The 21,159-nt window shown below is 43.9% G+C and overlaps 2 protein-coding genes and 2 long non-coding RNA genes across 13 annotated transcripts in view; 2 read left to right on the forward strand and 2 right to left on the reverse strand.

The window, feature by feature from the left end:
• Positions 1-3,533, reverse strand: LOC116281929 (uncharacterized). 2 transcript variants are annotated; one of them, XR_004191399.2, is made up of 3 exons: positions 3,326-3,533; positions 2,451-2,587; positions 1-1,345 (listed from the first exon to the last, which is right to left on the reverse strand). It is a non-coding gene; the product is annotated as an uncharacterized lncRNA (long non-coding RNA). The 2 variants fall into 2 exon arrangements; XR_012075776.1 differs by lacking the exon at positions 2,451-2,587.
• The window catches only part of PDPR (pyruvate dehydrogenase phosphatase regulatory subunit), a 39,653-nt gene extending 31,411 nt beyond the window's left edge, over positions 1-8,242 (forward strand). For 2 of the 4 annotated variants that reach the window (XM_072967747.1, XM_006219639.4), the window contains 2 exons: positions 2,260-2,442; positions 3,490-8,242. In XM_072967747.1, coding sequence (XP_072823848.1) covers positions 2,260-2,442; positions 3,490-3,894 — 588 coding nt within the window. In that variant the 3' untranslated portion in view covers positions 3,895-8,242. The remainder of the gene's footprint in view (positions 1-2,259; positions 2,443-3,489) is intronic. The other 2 variants (XM_072967748.1, XM_072967749.1) reach the window with 2 other exon arrangements.
• The window catches only part of LOC102531696 (pyruvate dehydrogenase phosphatase regulatory subunit, mitochondrial), a 23,812-nt gene continuing 8,452 nt past the window's right edge, over positions 5,800-21,159 (reverse strand). Inside the window, exons 3-13 of one of the 6 annotated variants that reach the window (XR_012075774.1) lie at positions 19,433-19,721; positions 17,992-18,125; positions 14,293-14,374; positions 14,033-14,196; positions 13,217-13,338; positions 12,293-12,410; positions 11,418-11,567; positions 9,007-9,199; positions 6,778-7,242; positions 6,298-6,365; positions 5,800-6,097 (exon numbers count right to left, since the gene is read on the reverse strand). Coding sequence is in view for 2 of the 6 variants with exons in the window: in XM_031680820.2 (XP_031536680.1) it covers positions 7,212-7,242; positions 9,007-9,199; positions 11,418-11,567; positions 12,293-12,410; positions 13,217-13,338; positions 14,033-14,196; positions 14,293-14,374; positions 17,992-18,125; positions 19,433-19,656 (1,218 nt within the window). In the remaining 4 variants the exon portion in view is untranslated. Of the gene's footprint in view, positions 7,243-8,720; positions 9,200-11,228; positions 11,330-11,417; positions 11,568-12,292; positions 12,411-13,216; positions 13,339-14,032; positions 14,197-14,292; positions 14,375-17,991; positions 18,126-19,432; positions 19,722-21,159 lie in introns of those variants that run through there. The other 5 variants (XR_012075773.1, XR_012075772.1, XR_012075775.1 and 2 more) reach the window with 5 other exon arrangements.
• Positions 9,208-18,906, forward strand: LOC116281930 (uncharacterized). Its single transcript, XR_004191400.2, has 2 exons — positions 9,208-9,604; positions 17,693-18,906. It is a non-coding gene; the product is annotated as an uncharacterized lncRNA (long non-coding RNA).

The raw sequence follows: 21,159 nt of genomic DNA on the forward strand, positions 1-21,159 counted from the left end.
TGATTACCACAGTAAGTTTAGTTAGCATCCATCATCTCATATACAATAATTTCAGTAGCTTTATTCTTCACCTCTATTTGGGTATTCTTTGTATTTTCCAACTCTCTGCTAAAAACTTTGCTCTGTCCATCTCTGCTCCTCCAGTTCTCTGAATGTCTTTGCCATCATTATTTTAAACTCCTTCTCAGATAAATTGCCTATCTCCTCATCACTTATTTCTTCTTGGGTTGTATCTTGTGCCTTGGCCTGAAAGATACTCCTTTGCTGCCTCCTATTGTCTGTCTATTTGTATTTTTAGGTAGGTTACATAATGTTTCTTGACCTTGAAGCAGTGGCCCTCTGTGGGAGATGTCCTATGCGTCCCAGCAGTGCACGCCTCTCTTGTCACCCAAAGGCCAGCGTCCAGCTGGTCCCAGAGTAGAGTCTGGCCTGTGTTTGTGGATTCCTTCCACAGGCTTTGGGATTGTTGTTTTCTTATTTCTAGTATTTGCCCCTGGTGGATGGGGCTGGACTAGAGGCTTATGCAGGTTTCCTGGCAGGAGGAGCTGGTGCCTGCCCACTGCTGGGTGAAGCTTAGTCTTGGACCTCTGGTGGGTAGGGCTAGGTCTAGAGGCATTTGTGGCTCAGGAAGTCTGCTGATGGGTGGGGCTGTGTTCCCACCCAGTATGTTGTTTGACCTGAGGCTTTCCAGCCCTTAAGCCTACAGGCTGTTGGATGGGGCTAGGTCTTGGTGATAATGATCCAATCCAGATGTCAGTATTCAGGAAAGCTCATGTAGATTAACACTCCTGGAATGTCTGCCATCAGCTTTTATGCCCCCTGGGTGAACCGCAGCAGTCCCCTATGTCCCCAAGAAACCTTCCAAAACGAGCAAGCAGACCTGCCCAGGTTTGTATGAAATCACTGTCTGTGCCCCTGGACCCAGCCCATGTGAGATCCCATGCATGCTTCCCAAGAGAATGAAGCCTTTGTCTCCCCCAGTCCCGTGGGGCTCCTGGAGTTAGCCCCACATGCCTTCAAAACCAGATGTCCTGGGGTCTCCTCCTCCTCCCAATGCCAGAACCTGGGGCTGGGGAGCCTGACTTGGGGCTCAGAACTCTCACTCCTGTGGGAGGGCCTCTGACCCAATTATTCTTCAGCTTGTGGGTCGCCCACCTGGGGGGTATAGGGCCCGATTATATCGCGAACACGCCCCTCCTACCTTCCCGCTGTGGTTCCCAACTTCTGTTTTCGGTTGAAGATGATCTTTTTTACTAGGTTCCAGTCTTTTTTCTTGATGGCTGTTCAGTAGTTGGTTGTCGTTTTTGTCACGAGAGGCGAGCTTGTGAACCTACTACTCTGCCATCTTCTCATATAGATATAATAAAAAGAAAAGAACTCTCAGAACTTTTTTGTATGTATCACACAGCATTGTCAACTGTCGTCGTCATGTTGAATATCACATCCCTAGTACTTACCTTGTAACTGGAAGTTTGACCACCACCTTCCAACCCTCACCCCTTTACCTACTGGTAACCACAAATCTCATCTCTTTCTATGAGTTTGGTTGCTATTTTGGGTTTGTTTGTTTTTTTAAGTGAGATGATATAGTCTGTCTCATTTCTCTGTCTTGTTTTCTTTGTTTTAATTTTTAAAGTAAACAGTGCAGTTTGTTGTTGGGCGTTAGACTATCAGTATGTTTAGAGAGACTGAATATTTGCTTTCAGTTTGGAAAACTTTTTGTTCCTTTAAGTATCTGACACACATTTCAGGAACGAAGAGGCTGGATGTTGTGGGACACGGGCTTGGGCTCTGCTGTGACTTGTTCTAGGTCTCTAGGATATGCCCTAATCCACGTGGAAAGGCAGAGTTGTGGGTGCACATCTTGAGTTCTGGGTAACACAGGTTTCACAGCTGGGGCCAGCGCTAAGGGAAGGACCAGGGTTGGGGAGCTGCGGCAAGAGAACAAAGCCAGTGCAGGGGCTGGTGGGGAGATGGTTATGCGATAGGTAGGTGACTGACTGACTGGTGAGAGAGCTGCTGCGAGTTGCTATTTAGTAACGGCTGTGTCATTAGACCCTAGACATGTTAGAGAAGTGAGAAGATAAGGGTGCTGCTTTCGTGGAGCCTAAGACTGGGCTATAGCACTTTGGTTCCTGAGGAGCATGGACAGCCACTTCCCTTGTCCAGGGGACAGTGTCAGCCATCAGGCCCTGCCAGACACCTGCCATGTTGAGTTCTGAGGGTCTGCTGCTACTGACCTTGTGTCTCTTCCTCTAGTACGCCCTGCACGTGTACAACGAAGTGATGAGTGTTGGGCAGAAATACGGAATCCGGAATGCTGGGTATTACGCTCTTCGTAGTCTCCGAATTGAGAAGTTTTTTGCTTTCTGGGGTCAGGATTTAAACACCCTCACCACACCCCTGGAATGTGGACGAGAGTCTCGGGTGAAGTTAGATAAGGTACGTACCTATGCTCACTCCACTCTGTCCCTCAGCTTTGCAAGCAGGGAGCCCGCGTGAGGACCGGGAGGGCTGGCGTCAAAGGAAGTGTCCAAGTGTTGAGAGCTCAGCGATGATCAGGGTGTCCTTACAGTAAGAAATGTGTCTGTGGGAGTAAAACACTTAATATGGACACATAATAGACAACACTTGTTTGGTGCACTTTGCTTGCTTTTAGACTGAGTGCTTTCTGGGCAGTTTTTCTGAGTTGATTATGGTGATTCATTAAACATGCCAGGAATATATGTACAAATGAGTCACCTTACATTCAACTGCCTAATTTTTTTGTTTCTCTTCAGAGTAACACATGAAAATGATTTTTTTTTTTTAAATATCAGTTTACCGGGAAGTTCAGTGAAAAGCCTGTTTTCCTACCTCTGAACCTACCCAACCCCACTGCCAGTCTGTCCTTGTACAGGCTCCCATGTAGGTAGGGCCAACAGATGGTGTGTCATTTCCCTCACCACTTCCTTAACCTAGATGGGCAAGTACTACACGCTTGGTATACTGCACCTTGCTGTCTTCATTTAACAGAGTATCTTAGCAATCATGTAACTTTTACATCAGAAAAAGTTAAAAAATGCTCAATTTGGGAAACAGGAGAAAATACAAAGAAGAAAATTAATTACTGTTTACTTTATCGTGCTCTTTTTTGTACACGGGCATAAATACATGCATTGAATACAGATATATATGTGAGGACTTTCTGCTCAGATTATATAAAAACATTGTTTCTAGAACAATTTTGGCAAATATTTGAGTATTGACTTTTCTTCCTAAATATTTTCTGTGTGGTCTTGTGATTGAAATGTGTTTATAAAATAGAAGAGAGAATGACATGTACCTGTATTGAGAAAAGTTCTCTGAAGGTGCCCTCCATGTAGTGAATGCAGTTTTCTGCATGGCAGGAACCACTTTCCCAGAGCTTGCAGGGGTATGTGTGGGGGTGTAGTCCCTTGCAGTGACACCGCGTGTAGATGCCATCTCAGCACCACCTCTCTCTCCTAGGGGATGGATTTCATTGGGCGAGACGCCCTGCTGCAACAGAAGCAGAACGGGGTGTATAAACGTCTCACTATGTTCATCCTGGATGACCACGACACAGACCTGGACCTCTGGCCTTGGTGGGGGGAGCCCATTTACCGGAATGGGCAGTACGTGGGCAAGACCACAAGCAGCGCCTACGGCTACACTCTGGAGCGCCATGTGTGCCTGGGCTTTGTGCACAATTTTTCCGAGGACACCGGGGAAGAGCAGGTGGTGACGGCAGATTTCATCAACCGGGGAGAATATGAGATTGACATCGCTGGACATCGGTTCCAGGCCAAAGCTAAACTGTACCCCGTCCCATCCCTCTTCACCCATAAACGCCGGAAGGATGACGTGGAGCTAAGTGACTTGCAGGGGAAGTAATGCAAGGCAGTTTCGTCACCTCCCCATCATCTTAGGCACTTTTCTCCCCCCGATTCCCTCCCTCTTCTTGATTTAACCTTTGCCTCCTTCCTCTTATCTTGATATAATTTTAAGCTTTTAAACTTTTCCTTTGCAACCTCTCCTGTCCTCGCATCTTCTCCTCCTCCCTTTTCCAGTTTTCCCCCGACACTTACTCTGGGGCTGGTTGTCCAGTCCCTCCACCCCAGAGGTTCCTGTGATGACAGGGAGCATGTTTGACAGCAGGACAGGAGCAGACTCCACTCGTGGCTGTGGGTTATGGTGAGTGTGACTTCAGATGCTGTGTCCTGAAGCCAGAAAGGCTGATAGTATGCAGGCCTCAGGGTAAGTCTATCTCCGTGGGGCTAAGCTTTTCCAGAGTGAGCAGTTAATTTGGGGGGAGGGGGGTTTACTGTGTCTGACACAGCCCTGTGGCTCTTTGTCTCATCCCATCGTGCTTGGGTTGGCACCCTGATACCTCCAGCAAGAGGAGGACCATCTACCTCACTGATTAGAGGCATCACGGGGGTGTTTTCTGGGGTTAACCCTCCCAGGCCTCCCTCCCGACCCAGTTATCAAGACTGTTGGGCCAGGGCCACCTACCTATAATTTTCTTCATCTCTGGCTAATCTCTATACTGAGGGGTGTTTTGATTTGGTTAGCTGAGTAAACAAGTAAGACAGTGTTTGAAAGGGAAAGACCATGTTGCCTTTTTCATTACTTTTCATAGCTGAAAGGGTCTGACCTCAAAGTACAGCACTGGGGATGCTAAGTTTCCTATTAAAACAGTGCTGCTTTTCTGTCAGCTACTCAAACGTTCAGTCATCCCATCTTGATCCTTTTCAGTCATCCCATCTTGATCCTTTTTTCCAAGTGCACGTGACGATCAATTCAGCCTCCCGTCCCTTCCACAGGAGGCCCACTGGCTCAGTACATTCTCTTTCCCTTTAGAACAGGGAGGGGGAGGTAGGACAAGCATCCTGGTTGAATAACTAAGCCTTGTGCCCATGCTGAGTTGAAGAGAACTACCGGGACCCCAAGTTTTGCTGCCCCTGACAGATAGATGCACACGAGATGACCCACGCAGGTCCATGGAGTTCCGAGTGCGGACAGTATACATTACCTAAGCCCGAAGTCTGCATTCCATCTTTTCTTTCCAGCCACCTCTTTGGAATAGAAAGTGACTTGGGGTACCAAGAAGCCCTGCAAACTTTAAAGCAGTGTCTGTTTTCTGAGAGTGAAACTTGGATCTCACAGATGGGTATCCATCCCCATACTTAATTTCCCCTTGCAAACTGCTGCTAGAGATTTTAACTAATGTATCTTGGATGCATTACTTCTAATAAGTCAGTAAGTACATTACAGAAGATCCTTTTGTTAGAGCAGCTTAAAATTCTCAGGTGTCTGCCTGCTCTGGCACTTCTCTGGGATTCCTGTTTACCTACTTGATCACTGAGTTTAGTGTCCACCTTCTTAGTAAGTCTTAACTGATTTAACAAAGTAGTGTGTGATTAGAAAGCTGTTGGGGGACTTCACTATTTCGGTGCAAATGTGTGTATAACTAGCTGAAAGATGCTGCTTCTGGGCAAAGAGGAGAGAGGAGAGGTGCTGCCCAGCTGGAGAGCAGAGCAGTGCATGGCAGGCAGGAAACGGGCACCCAGCCAATGCAGGTGTTACCAGCAGGGCGCTGACTGACCCAAGAAGGTGGAGAAATAAAAGTATCATACCCTGCACCACTCCAAAGTCATCTTTGGAAATGAAAATTTGGGATTAAATCCAAAAGAAATTGTAAGTTATATGCATAAATTATATCTTGTCTATAAATAGGGGTCACACTCCTAAGACTATGGCAAGATGTTAATCTTCTGGGGTACCAGTTGTTTATTGAGTGCCCTGAAATATATTTACCTTCTAGTACTTTACCTTGGTCCTAAATTATAGGGGCTAGTTCTTTCCTGCCTCAAGCACAGCTGAGAATCAAAACATCCTCATTTCTGTGTCATTTCCAGCTCCTGGACAGTGGGACTGCACGTGTTTGCCTTCTGTGGCAACTCCCCTCTCCTCAGAGATGCGAGGGATTGTTCAAAGGGTGGCTGGATTTTGATTTTAGGTGGTTGATACTTTCTTCTCTCTGAAATGATCTGTCATCAATGCTTGTGCTGTCTTGTCTTCTATCATTTTGAACCTATAAACACAAAGGGCCTCAAACAGATGGAAGACCCAAGGTTACAAGTCTCCTGTGGGCCTTCTCCTCCCTTGAAATAAGCCCCTGGTTACTCAGGTCTATGTAAATCCCATGGTCATGTGATTGACACTGAAGATTTCCCATCTGTGATGAAAGCGCTAATTCAGAAAGTTTTCAAAGTAAAAAGGGACAACACCTACCTGCTTGGATAGCCCATTTGATGTCCTTTAATTTGTGTTTCTGTCACATAGCACTGCACAGGCAGGACCTGCTCCAGGAGACAGAAGTGAGCAATTCCCGCACTAATCCTAGTGCTCCTCTCAGGAGTCCCTCTACCCCTAAATGCGAGAGATGCCATTTAGCCCCATGATTAAACCCAGTCTCATTTTGGCCCCAAAGTTCCCATTCTTGCAGGAGTAGAGCCCAGTCACTTCCATTTGATTCTCATCAGGAGGTGTGGCTGGATTCTACCTCCTCATACAGACCAAGAGTTTTACCTGTGTCCCTTCTTTACAGGGCTGTTAGTTCCAAGAAAGTAACTAAAACATGTGGAAAATAACTTAAGTTTTCTCCTTTACCCTGCCTATGGATGCACTTGAGATGCTAACCCCTCCCTACTGCCACACTGGCAGGATCGAACCACTAAAAAGTGGTTTTGCTTCACTGAAAAGATGACTCACCACCTTGCTTTCTGGCTCTTTATCCTCTGGCTTTTGGACACATTTGCTGGCATTTCAGTGAGTCTTCATAACATCCCTTGAGAAGCTGGGACATATAAAGAAGGAATCTTCTATGACCTATAGTCCTGATTCTGACCCAAACCTGTGTCCTGGGAGAACAGTTACATTGGTTTGTTTTCAGGCGTTAGTCACAAGGTTCCTTTTCATACCTCGTCGTTGCTTCTGGGCCAGAGTAGCCAGCAAGGATGTCTTTAGTATCTAAGATAGAGGTCTCGTCTACAGTGCTTTAATACTGAAGAATAAACTACCGTTTCGATTTTCTTTCTGCACATCCCATCCCAACACTGCCACATTACTCACAAACTTATAAGCAGCACTGTCAACATGATGTAAAGTTTCTCTCAAGTAACGAGTTTTCATCTTGCACAGGTCATTTACAGGCACACGGACTCAGGAGAAGCACAGCTGAGTGGAAGAAACAGTAGATGAAATAGGGATTAACCACATCCTGCACTGAGTCTTCAGTGAGCTAGGGATCCATGTCCCCACCACTCTGCCCTCCACGTAAAGGTGCTGAGTTGTAAGGCTCCTTCACTGTCATTACGGGGCTGGCACCTGCTGTCCCTTGACACTACAAATACACTATTTTTCAAGAAGACTCAGTATTTTTGTATGTTTTTGTCTTCTATTTGTCCATTAAACACCAGAGTTGTTCCTTGTATAAGATTCTCGACTTCTAAGCAGAACCCTTGGAGAATTAGACATTTCTTCATGGGCCATTATTCTCATGATACTTAGATACACCTATTTTTATCCTTTGCAAAACTTTCTTCTTGCCTTCTCATTTTTCTGTCTGACAAGGACAGAAATTACAAGAAGTGGGGAAGATACTTTTAGCATCCTTTTCAATAGATCTATGCCAGAATTTCCTTTGCACACCAAGAACTGGAGCTTGGAGCACCTCTTTTCTCCAAGCCAGATTCTAGTGCCTTACACTCCAGGACGCCACATGGTGGGTGGAGATGGGAAGGATGAGAGCAAAAGTCCCTTCAACAGCTGGGTGCGGGGGAGAAAGCTCTGCAGCTTGTTTCAGTAAAGGCTTTTCTAGCAGCACAGTTAGTAACACTTCACTCTCTGGTCAACTCTTGGGATGTGTGAAAACACTTGTGATTAGTGTAAAGTGCTACAACCCATTTTTGCATTTGTAAATGTGCAGTTTAACTCAGCCTTGTTCCATCCCTGTATAGTGTCAGCATGTGGTCTTGAGGACACTCGATACACTTTGGTAAAAATGAGATCTTTCCGATGTGCCCTGGTGACAATAGGCACAGAAGGTGACTGAGTGTCTCTGCCCTCTGTGAATATGGTATTAACATTGTGCAGTGTTTCTATCAAGCCAAGTGTCAATTCAGATTTTCTTCTCATATTACTAAGTTTGTAAATGAATAAACAGACATTTTAACTACTCCTGCCATATCTATTTGTGAAATGTTCTACATCTGTAGTAACCAGGTTCATGTATTTACCACCACTGAGACAAAACACTATACATAAAACCATTTGTACCTCTTACCAGAGTGTAAAAGAGAATTTGGAAAAAGGAGGAAAGATATAGCACTTAAAACTGTTACTCTCCAGTCAGGGGGGACGTGGCTGTGAGAAGAAATCCCCTGTTCCTCCTTCTGAAGTTACTATCGCTGGACTTGACATCCTGTCTTACAACTTACAAGAAGCTAGCACTGGACTTAGCGCCCACGTCTGTGTGGAAAGTGAACCATGTGCGCACAACTGCTCACAGTGGTAAAAAAATATAAACAGTCAGTGACTTTTTAGTAACCCGAGTTTCCATCCAGAAATTTAGTCACTGGACTTGACTACCTATTTTCTGAACAACTACATCTGGGAATCCATAGAAAATGGGTCTAAGAATCTCATCAACTTACCTTCTAAACTTAACTTTTTATTTCGTTTCATGAATAACCAACTTTGTTACGACTGAAATAGTACAGAAGAACATCCCACAGGCTCCAAGGCTAACTCCAAAAGAGGACTTCCACCAGCGTTTAGTACAGTGACGTTTCTGGGCCTCCCAGGGTGAGAACTTTGAAGGGGATACGACTGTCAATTGCATGTGCATACTGGATTAAGTACATTACAGGCCGTACTGACAAGGAGTAGCTCCAGAAAGGAAGAAGCCCAGCAAGCTGAGTCTGAGTGAGAAGGACTTACTTTCCGGCTCCCCCGCCAAACGAAAGGCCAGCAGAGTTCATTCCCGCCAGGACAAAGTAGCCCTGCACTGAAGGAGACTCTCCCATGAGGCACCTCATGTCCGGGGTGAAGGTCTCAGGGCAGTTCACCAACTTCACGATCTCCAGAGCCTCCAGTTCTGGCATCCGACGCAGGAGGGAACTCAGCAGGGGCTCTGAGCAACAACAGCAAACCAAAACAGAGTTCCCAGCTTTAGGGAAGCCCCAAACATTCTACCCCTTACGCTTCTCTACCTCCCTCCTTTTAGAAAATTCTCTTGGAGAGCTTTCCTAAGAAGAGCCAGCTTGGCCATTTATCAGAAGCAGAAACCGTGGTGGAATCGTGGGGCGTACCTACAAAGTGATCGACATAAATACAGATGGAGAGGAAAGAAAGATACTCTCTAGAGAGGAAAGGGGCTGAGGGAGAGCAGATACCACCCGTGCCTACAGAGGACAATCTCAAAGGGATCAGAACTCGAGGGAAAGCCCTTAAATGGCCCCCAAGGAGATCTGCAATTAAAGACAATGTCACCTAAGTTGGAACAGCAGCAAACGACAGAGCCTCGGCCTGTTTTAAGGTAAGTCCACAGTCAGGGAATAAGCCAGTGGGACAGTGGTAACAGATGACACACCAGGCTGAAGCAGGCTGGTGGGTACATTGGGGTTTATACTGTTCTCCCCACTTTTAAAAGTCTGAAATGTCCCCAAAATTAAGTTCTAAAGGGAAGGAGGGACACTCTTCATTCTAGTCCCTTTCATAGCTTTTGAATTTGGGACCATGTGACTATATGACCTATTCAATAAATTAAAATTATTTTAAAATTGAGTAGAAGAACGTATTAACAAAACAATTCTGCTTTTTAAAATTCTCTTCAATTTTATACGAAGTCCTATCAAAAGAAGGTTTCCTCCTAGCCTAAAATTTCAGCAGTGATGTTAGGTAAGTAAGAGAAGCCAAAAATCATTTAACCGAGATCCAAGATTTTTAGTTCCCTGAGTCTGTTCACCAGTAACTGTATCCTCAGACCAGACAAACTCTGTAGACTGCCCTCTGTAACCACCGAATGGTGTTGTTACAAAAATCAAATAAGGAACTACGGAGGCATACCTCGGTTCAGTTCTAGACCACCTCAGTAAAGCGAATGTTGCAATATAGCGAGTCACTGAATTTTCTGGTTTCCCACTGGCTATAATATGTAAATAGTATGTTTACACTCTACTGTAGTGTATTTTTTAATGTGTGTGTGACAGCATTATGCCTAAAAAAGCAATGCACATACCTTAAAAACAAATTTAAAATAAAATTAAATACTTTACTGCTACACTAATTTGAAAAGATTCATGCACCCCAATGCCCCAATGTTCATAGATGCATTATTACAATAGCCAAGATGTGCAAGCAACTAAATGTCCATAGACAGATGGGTAAAATAAACGTGGTTACATATATATATATATATATATATATATATATATATATATATATATATATATATATATATACACACACACACACACACACACACACACATACATACGTACATATATATATATATATATAATGGAAGACTCAGCTGTAAGAAAAAAATGAAATTTTGCCATTTGCAACATGGATGGACTTGGACGGTATTATGCTTGCTTAGTGAAATGAGTCAGAGAAAGACAAATACTGTATGTTATCACTTATATGTGGAATCTAAAAAAGAAAATGAACTAGTGAATTAAATAAAAGAGAGAGAAAGAAAGAAGCAGACTCACAGAATCAGAGGATGAACCAGCACTTACCAGTGGGGAGAGGGAAGGAAGAGGGGGCAGGAGAGAGGCAGGAGATCAAGAGGAACAACTACCATGTACAAGATAAACAAGCTACAGACCTACATTGTACAGGACAGAGAATATTTTATAATAACTGAAAATGGACTATAACTTAAAAATTATGAGTCATTATGTTGTACACCTGAAACTTATACAATATTGTACCTTAACTAGATCTCAGAAAAACTTTTTAAAAAGTCAACTCATTCAGACTTCAGTGCATTATTAAAACTTCTAAAAAAAAACGTAAAAAAAAAAAATTGCTAAAATATGCTAACCATGATCTGAGCCTTCAGCAAATCTTTTTTTTTTGCAATAGTAACAACAAAGATCACCGATCATAGATTATAACAAATATAATAATAATAATAAAAAAGCCACAATTACCAAAATGTGAGAGACACAAAGGGAGTAAATGGAAAATGGCACCAACAAGCTTGCTCAACACAGAGTTGCCACAAACCTTCAATTTATTCAAGACGCAGTATCTGCGAAGAACAATAAAACGAGGTATGCCTGCATTCCTGAAAATGCTTTAAAATGTAAGGCATTCGTGTTACAACCTAGTTCACATACCAAAGTGATCCCAGTCTTCCTGTAGATTCTGAATCTCCAGCTGGTTCTTGCCCTCAGTGAAAATTGGTTTCGGGTTCTTCTCAAAGCCCCCAGACAAGATGCCACCCTGCCAGTTCCGAATATAAATTCTTCCGTCAGCGTCCACAATAGCTGAGGAAGAGAAATGACAAGGGGGTGGGGAGTAGGAGAGAAGAAACAGGGTTTAGGGCCCAGCCAGCATTCCAGATGGACAGAAAGAGAAGCACAACAAAAACACCAATTATAGGCTTTATTAGCCACACAGCATCCAGTGAACACAGGCTCTCATCAGCTTGAAAATACCTTTCCCGCTCATGGGGGAGGATCCTCCCTCTCAGGTTTACAGTGGAGACTTTCTCAGACTATGCCTAACCAGATCAGTTACCTAGAAGCTTTAACTAGTCCTCACAACCAACCAAACTACGTAACTGCCACTGTGCCACGTGAAAGCCTAACAGAAAGGGGGCTGCAGAGCCCACTCTAGGGACGAAGACCTCAAAGTGACATCAAACCCTCCCACGGCACCGGGAGTCACTGAATAGCTCACCTGTGACATCTCCACTATGTACAGCATTGAGACAAAAACTCTTAGGTTACATTCCAAACATTCTCAATTTGGAATTACAGTTAACTTGCCAAAAAACAAACAAAATTGCTGAAGTGGGATGGCCAGAGTGGGCATTTTCATAAGGAGTCAGTTATTACAGGAAAGTTAGAATTGGGTCCCCCTCCCTGTAACATGCTCCAGAAAAGACAAGACTCTTTGGGCACAGTCTGTCCTTAGCAGAAAGCCTTCCTCTGCAGAGGACAGAACGGTGGCAAGGAAACAAGATTAAAAACAAAGTGCGAGTCCTCACTTGGTGCGTTGCTCTGCAGGGGGGTCTCCAGGGGGCGAGTCAGAAGGTAGAAGTGCTCGCAGGCATGTAACGGGATACTGACCGGCTCCTCGTTGGACAGACCCAGCTCGTATGCCCACTACAAACGGACAGATTGATTTGTGGGTGGAAGAGGAACAGAGAGACAAATGAGCAAGTTCAGCCGCTTGAGAAGAGTTTAATTTCAAGCAGCTAATGGGCACTCTCGCTACCATGTCAGCTGTGGGAAGCCAAGCTCCCGCCTGCTGTAGTTCAGTTATCGGATGGGGAGCAACACTATACCCTTTAAAGCACAAAATTTACTCTTAGCTCAAAGGAGGACCGATTTACCAGCTGTAAAAGGAACTCGTGGGGAGCAAGCAAGGCCCTTTTAACAGAATGCCTGGCCTCAACTGCAAACCCCAGATACCAATCACAAAAGAACTTCACAGGTCAGAGAGTATTCCTAGGTCCCCTTAAGACTGTGGAGGGGGAGGCAAGGGGCCAGTCTGCCCCCAGACCAACAGCGGCGTAGTGTTCTGGAAACTGAATGCATGCTCCTGGCACAATAAAACCGCCTACTACTTATTTGCTGGGTGATAGGATGAAATGAATCACCAAAGAAAGACCAAACGCCAAGGGCTGATTTATGTCAAGATCAATTGTTTCCTGGCCTTCCGGACCAGGACAGCACCAGTCACCAGGGTGGAGGAAGGAAAGGTCACCAGTGCTTCTATATGAGGAGTAAGTACAGGGTTCCGATTTGGAGTGCGAGAATTCTGAGTTTTCCCATCCACACAAGAAACAGTGTGGTCCCTGGCGTCTGTTTATTCCGTCACAATACTAACCTTCCGTCTCTACGCCAAAAAATCCTGGAGACAAGAGGTAAATAAGAAAATCAGTGACCCAGTATTGCTGCTAACCTACCTGACCAGCGCAGTTGACAAAATACTGGCACTGGATCTGTCCTTTATCTGTCTCCACACCAGTGACTTGACCTTTTCTGACCATAACATGAAGAATACTCGTCCGGTCATAGATCTGAACACCTGTGGAAAAGCAGAACAAAGGGTTGGTTGCGTCATCACCTACCGTGTCAGAACTCGGCACTTGCAGCAAATTCTCAACTCAAGGATCACTGAAAAGGCCAGGTCGATGCTTTCATTTTAAAAACCAAAAAACTCCTGGAACCTCATCCTGAGACTGTGGAAATGGGCCTTTCCCAAGACTGAAAAGGCCAGGCTAAGTGAAAAGCCAACTTTAGTAAATAACCAAATCCCAGTAATCATAACGGGGCAGGGGAGAAAAAGTTCAGTAGGGCATCTTAAATCCTCATCTACCTACATCACGAATCAGTTTATCCAAAGTGTGTAACACCCTGGGCACTGACTAGTTCTCCCCCTTATTCACTCCAACACCAGGATGTGATCCAAGCTGTCTGTGGATTAAATCCCCAAGGTGTGTTTCAACCTTGGAGCTTCTCAAGTCCCGTGGCGGGGTGCGGGGGGGAATGCCCTTAAATCTGAAGTGCTTTAAGCAGTAACTAAAAGCAGTTCCTTGGAACTTTAATAAGAAAACTGTGGCCCTGAGGGAAAATATTTATTAACAGGTTATTATAGAAACACAAAAGTCCTGCGAAGACCTAAGAGCCAGTGTTCCCACATGGAAGCGGCTTGGTGCCCCTGCCTATCGTGAGGTGCTTTCTTAGACGACCTCTTCCTTCCTAACCCAAAGCCAGCTTACCATTTTGGGAGGCAGCACTTGCCAGGGCAAGGGCCACATCAGCGGAGGACACCACCGCATCCTCGGGAACATGCATGGCCCCCACCAGGTCGTGCACATTGAGGAGAGGGTGAAGTTCGGCCACTTTCCTGGGGGAGATGATCTCGGAAGGGATGCCTATGACACTGCCACAGAACACAGGGGGACAATGACATTCACTGGCCCTCCCGCAGAGGTCAGGTGACAGTAAAGTCAGGACAGGCTTCTAGCCTCATACGTACTTCAGCCTTGAGTTAACACGCTTCAGGGAGATCAGCCGGTCCTGAGTTTGTGCCAGGAAGATCGAGCCCGTCCTTATGTAACCTGGAAGAGAAAACAGCCCAAACTGAGACAGACCAGGCAGAGTGCGGCTTGGGGGAAGGGGCAGAGTGGCAAGCCCACTAGACTGTCAACAGCAGACCTGTGATGAGTCCGGGCTGCCCACCAACCAACCAGTCTCAGCTCAGTCTTGTGAGGATCAAATGAAGATTCTAATGTACATCAAATCACTCTTACAATAGAAGTGAATTGCTACACAGACTTTTCTTGGGGGGAGATGTAACTCTGACCGATCTATATTCTCACCCCTTTAGGTAATTACACCCTTTGGCCTCCTATTCTAGGTGGGAGTGTAACCCTTGGTGAAGGCCACTCACCACATCAGCCTCCCCTCCGCTGTTCCCCAGTACAGCCAGCAGGCCTGTGACCTAAGTGCAAGCCATCTGACCCTCCTGGAATACTCAGTCTTGATCAAGGAGGTGCCTCATCTCAGAAGCAGCAGCGTCCTGGCCAGGCTATTCTTGTTCCAGCTGAGGGACTGACTGCTGTGGGGTCCCCACAACCTGGCCTCCACCCTGCCTCCAGCCAGCCCTACAGGCCCTTAGTGGCCTTCCAACTAAACTCTTTTTTGCCCAAGTTACCCAGGGTCAATTCCTGTTGTTTACCATCAAAGTACCTGCTACAACCGCTACTACACTTGAGTCGATGACAATCTTCCCAGAATGCAGTGACTCTTAATTCTTACGAAGAAAAACATCGAATCAATCAGGTATATTTTAAAAAGTAAATTTAAGTATTTTCTTACTCCTCTTGAAATCATCAGCTAAATATGCCCTTCACTGACATGACAAGGTTGCCAAGTTTGGGGAACTGAAGTGTCAGAGCCTGGTTTTGAAAGGACTCGTATCTTCAATAAATTTATTCCTTTGCTCAATCCTAGAGTACACAGAAAGCAGACCTGTCCATACCACTACCACTGTGAAAAATAAAATCGCTAATTACTGGTCAATGTTTGTTTACATTTCTGTTTGTCTTCGACTGAAGGTAGAGTCAAAATACTGTGGTCAGAGGTTCCTAGTAGTTCTTCTTTCCCCCTATAGAAAAGTTGTTACTCACTGGAAATGTAGTTAGGTTATTTCTGGTAGTGTTCCATCGTAGGTCCCCCCTCACCCCCATCCTGATGGTTTTCTTTTATATTTGAGTATGCAAAATGTTCACATCACTCTAAAAGTCGAAACTACACAAAATCAAGAAATGTCACTACCCCCCACGCCCCCACCCTCCACCCTGTTTCTGTCTTACCCTGGGAAGGTAACCAACCTCAGTACTTCCTGGTTTATCCTTCCTCTATTTCCTTGTTCGCAAAATAAGTATGCACTTGCATATTTTATTTCTTACACAAAAGTAGCCTATTTTATGTCATCTTTAATGCTCTGTTTTTCTTATATGACAGTGTATCCCAGAACCCACTCCACAGCAGTTCACTGACATCCTCTTCCTTTTCTCATCCACCTAGCAGTCCTTCATGTGGTTGTTCCACTTCATTTTACCAACGTCCTATGTATAATATTTAAATTTGCAGTCTTACATTTGCAATTAGATAGTATTACAATAATTAATCTTGTGGGCTTATATTTTTGTACAAAACATTCTTAAGGGCAAAAAACAAGGTACAGTCTTTAAAAAAAAAAAGGTACGTAATAATATGCTGAATACAATCCGAGTTTGGTTAAAAAAAAAAAACAAAAAAAAACTATACCTGTATACATATACCATAAAAGGGAGTCCAAGGGTACAAACTAACCAGAGTGGTAACTTTCAGGGGTTACTGAGTGGGGAGGAAAGATTTTCACTTTTTATTTTTATATTCCTATATAGCTCATATTCATTATAATGAGTATATAACTTGTTACATATGTTTAAAATTTTTTTAAAGTTCCTTATAACTCACTAAACATTTTTTTTTCAATTGATTTGACATGGATTTGATAAATGGCTTAATCTACCTGCATCTAGGTTTCTTATCTGTAAAAGAATGAACCTTCCTCCTTGTAAGATCAAATGATATACGGAATACTTTCAAAAAGTTATTAAAACTTTTAGATTAGCATGTTCATTCACTCGACAAAAATTATACTTCATGCAAAGGAAGCACTGCAGAAACTAGTATCTGCATAATGAGGACTGCTGAAGTGATCCACTAACTCCGAGTAGAAAGTTGTTAACGCACACCTCCCGAGAATGAACTATTTTCAGAGAACTGGCACACGATTTCTTATCATTACATCTAGGTTGTACATGCGTCATTTGTCTTAATGTCTCAGAGCAGCCCGCTGGGTGACAGTGATTATGGGAGTATACACGTGTAACACTCTGCTGGGTAACAGAATTCTCCATCAGGGAAGCCCCTACAGCATCTTTCACAGCATCACTGGTGAACTACAAGGGGGGTGACAGATTGAGGGGGATGCCCTTACTCTCCCTTGCCTGGCTTCCTCACTGCCCCACAGGCATCAATAAGGCGGTCCAGAAAGGGAACGAGACCAAAAGCTAGGCTAACTTACCTTACAGAGAAGAAGTCTGTCGCCCTGGTTTCTCTGGAATTGGACCACCTGAGCGATGTAAGGCTCAGCAAAGCACTAGTAACTGAACCAAGGGACTGGGAGTCAGCAGTTCTAGCTGTGAGCCCATTCTGTGGACCCTCTTCTGACTCAACCCCTAGTTAATATCTGATTCAAGTACCTTGTTGTCATTAAATTAAATCCAACCAGAAGTATCCGAAATACAGTTAGGTTCCATGTCTATCATAGCCAAGTTACCAGAAAATCAGTCTTCAGTTACAATTTACAAATAAGGTTACACTTCAGTTGGCAAAAAGAGAAGCTACCCTCCTCCTTTGTCACTATTAGTCTTGAATTATGTGTCATCTGAATTATGCAAGGTCTTCAGAAGAGCATCCCTCACATGTGTACTGTCCTGAATTTCACCACTGGGTCTCACTACCCTCTCATGATAATAAGAGTGGTCACCAGTTTCATCAGCCATGAGACTAGGCTCGACTCTAGGCTTCTAGCTGACCCATCACCTCACAACAAACTGCTAGACATTCTTTCAACTTGTTATTATATGGGACACAGTACAGATCCATCTTCCTGTTCTTGGGACAATTTCTACTCACTCCAGTACTTTTTAGCTTGCAATCCCATGTCCTTACTCCCCCAATTACACTGGTAGTGGGAAATCCATGTTTATGCTTTCTAGTCAGAAATATCCTTAACAGCAACTGTTGCAGTGCAGGGGATCAAACAATGATTTAACTATCGAGCACCTAAACCTGAGTTCTTTCTCCTCCTCTTCATTTAGGAGCCACTTACTATACTTCAGTGAGTGAAATATGTATGAAATGGCCCAGGAAGACGTTTGTTCCCTAAGAATTGCAGAATCTGAAACGGGTCTAGGATACTGATTGAAGACCCTCAACGTATAGAGAAGGAAACTGAAGACAGCTCGACAAGCTACCTGACTTGCCCTGTGCCACCTGTCACACCCTGACTAGTGCTGAGCCTGGACTAGAACTCAAGTCCAAATTACCAAATCACTGGGCAGACTCGGTGTGAGACCAAAAACAGTACTGAGTGAAAGAGTCTAGATTACTTGCTTACCTGTTTGGATCCCTGTTTCTTGCTCTAATTGATGGTAGAGTTTGTTTGAATAGTCTGCCATCTTCTGCTCAATGGTCAAGTGTCTGGCGGTGCTTAGGATGCCAGCACAGAACCTCGTAGAGCCAGCAGCCAGCCTGTAGGATGGATGCAAATGCTATTAGGTAGACTCACACATCCGTGAATACAACATATTCAAGGTTCCTTATTATAGCACTGTTTCTAACACTAAAAGATGGAAACAAACAAAATGCCCATCAACATGAGAATGATTTAAAATTTTGGAGTTCACCTATTCAACAGAGTACTTTACATACAAAATGAATGAGAGGGGAGGGTACGGGCTCAATGGTAGGGCACATGCTTCATTAGCACGCACAAGGTCCTGGGTTCAATCCCCAGTACTTCCATCAAAATAAATAAATAAATAAACCTAATTACCCACCCCCCGCCAAAAAAATTAAAAATAAAAAGAATGAGAATACTTTTATGCACCAATCTTAATGGAACAACCCTAAAGAAAAAAGCCAGGGGAAGAACACAGTTTAAGTCATGCTACCACTTGCATGAGATGGGGGTAAAAAATGAATATCCAGATAGCCATATACATACCTACCAATACATATTTGATTATACATGTAAAAGAGTATCTAGAAATGATATGCAAGGAACTTAGCTCACTTCCAGTGAGGGAAACCTGTAGCTGAAGGTCAGGGAGAAGGAGACTTTTCCCTGTATGCTCTTTTATGCAATTTCAATTTCAAACTCTGTGAATGTGTTGCCTATTCAAAAATACACACACTTTAAATGTCTTAAAAGTTGTCCAATTTGTGATAGGCAATAGAACATGAAAAGCCTGGAACAGAAAAAGGACACTAGGGAAAAAGTGAATAAATTCTTTAGTGAATAGAAACTTCAGTTAATAATAATATCTCAATATTGGCTCATTCACTGAAACACGAATCTTAACGTAAGATGTTAGTAGCAGGTGAAACTGGATGGGAGGTACATGGGGACTCTGAACTAGCTTCACAATTGTTCTGTAAATCTAAAACTGTTCCAAAATAAGTTAATTAAATGAAGAGGAACAGGAATAAGGCAGAAAGCAGCTCAAAGACGAAGCACCCGAGTCACAGGATTCACTGCTGTTTTACTACAACAGAGAGAGCAGGATGGTAAGATGTGCTGCGAGCCTGACAGAAATACATCCCTTAGCTACTTGTTATGCTGGAGCCTGCCACTTCTCTGAAAACCAAAAAACATGAGTATTGGGCATCACAAAACAATGTACTGGAGATTTCATTTTTCTGTGATTCTTCTTAATGCCACTTCGCAATACTTAGATTAGCTATCGGTGGGTCAGTGTTACCAAAAGGGATGAGGGAAGCCCATCCAATCAGTGAAGGGGAGCCACAAGCCAAGCCAGGTCCAGTTTGATCCTTACCTGCCCTGCTCCAAAAGGACAATATCCTTCCATCCCATCTTAGAGAGATGATAGGCCACAGATGTGCCCATGATTCCACCCCCACAGATGACCACGTGTGCCTCGGCAGGCAGGGCAACGGAATGCGCTTCGGCGACGAATGCACCGCTTCTGACTGAGGACCACTTCTGCCATCCTCGGCCGTTTCTTTGTCTTCGGACCACTGATAGCAACCGGTGAAACATCACGTCTGCCAGCAACTGGGAGATGTGCTCTCACTCAGCTAAGAAGGAGATCCCCAGAATTCCAACTAGACAGAGAAAAACCAAACATATTTCATACCACTGTATTCAGTGCATAGAATTAATAAGAAAGGGCTGAAACAGAGAGTAGTAATTGTTCATTCAGCAAAAGTCTGAGAACTTACTGAGTTCCAGACACACTGCTAGCTGTAGATACAGCAGTGAACACGGAAGACGAGGCCCCTGCCTTTACACAACTTACGTTCTTGAGAGAGACAAGAAGCCAATACACAAATGAAACAAGTAACAAAGCTAGCATGATGGAGTCATTAGGGGCACAGTCAAAATACGATAGTCAGAATAGGCACATGAAAAAATGCTCAATATCACTAATTATCAGAGAAATGCAAATCAAAACTACAATGAAGTACCACCTCACACCAGTCAGAATGGCCATCATGCAAAAGTCCACAAAGGACAAATGCTGGAGAGGCTGTGGAGAAAAGGGAACCCTCCTACACTGTTGGTGGGAATGCAGTATGGCGCAGCCACTGTGGAAAACAGTATGGAGATTCCTCAAGAAACTAAAAATAGACTTACCAGATGAGCCAGCAATCCCACTCCTGGGCATATATCCAGAAGGAACCCTGCTTCAAAAAGACACCTGCACCCCGATGTTCACAGCAGCACTATGTACAATAGCCAAGACATGGAAACAACATAAATGTCCATCGACAGATGACTGGATAAAGAAGTTGTGGTATATTTATACAATGGAATACTATTCAGCTATAAAAAGGACAACATAATGCCATTTGCAGCAACACGGTTGTCCCTGGAGAATGTCATTCTAAGTGAAGTAAGCCAGAAAGAGAAAGAAAAATACCATATGATATCACTCATATGTGGAATCTAAAAAAAAAAAAAAAGACGACGACAAATGAACTTAAATATAAAACAGAAACAGACTCACAGACATAGAATACAAACTTGTGGTTGCCAGGGAGGAGGGGAGAGGGGGGTTGGAAGGGACAGACTGGGAGTTCGAGATTTGTAGATACTGACAGGTATACGCAGAATAGATAAACAACTTTATACTGTATAGCACAGGGAAATATATTCAAGATCTTGTAGTAGCTCACGGTGAAAAAGAACATGAAAATAAATATGTGTATGTTCATGTATGACTGAAAAATTGTGCTGTACACCGGAAATTGACACAACACTGTAAACTGACTATAATTCAAATAAATAAATAAATAAATAAATAAATAAATAAATGTATGTATGTATGTATGTATGTATGTATGTATGTATGTCAGAAAGAAGGTGACATTTGAGAAGACCTGATGGATGGAAAAGAACGAGCTACAAGTGTGCCAGACAGAAGAACGAGCACGTGCATAGGCCATGAAGTGAGACAGACCTGGATGAGTCCAAGCACAGAAAGGAGGCCGGCGTGTCCACAGCATGTGAGCGAGGGGAGACGACCTGAGACAAGGCTGG

This window comes from Vicugna pacos, chromosome 9 (genome assembly GCF_048564905.1).
Source record: "Vicugna pacos chromosome 9, VicPac4, whole genome shotgun sequence".
Classification (NCBI taxonomy): Eukaryota; Metazoa; Chordata; class Mammalia; order Artiodactyla; family Camelidae; genus Vicugna; species Vicugna pacos.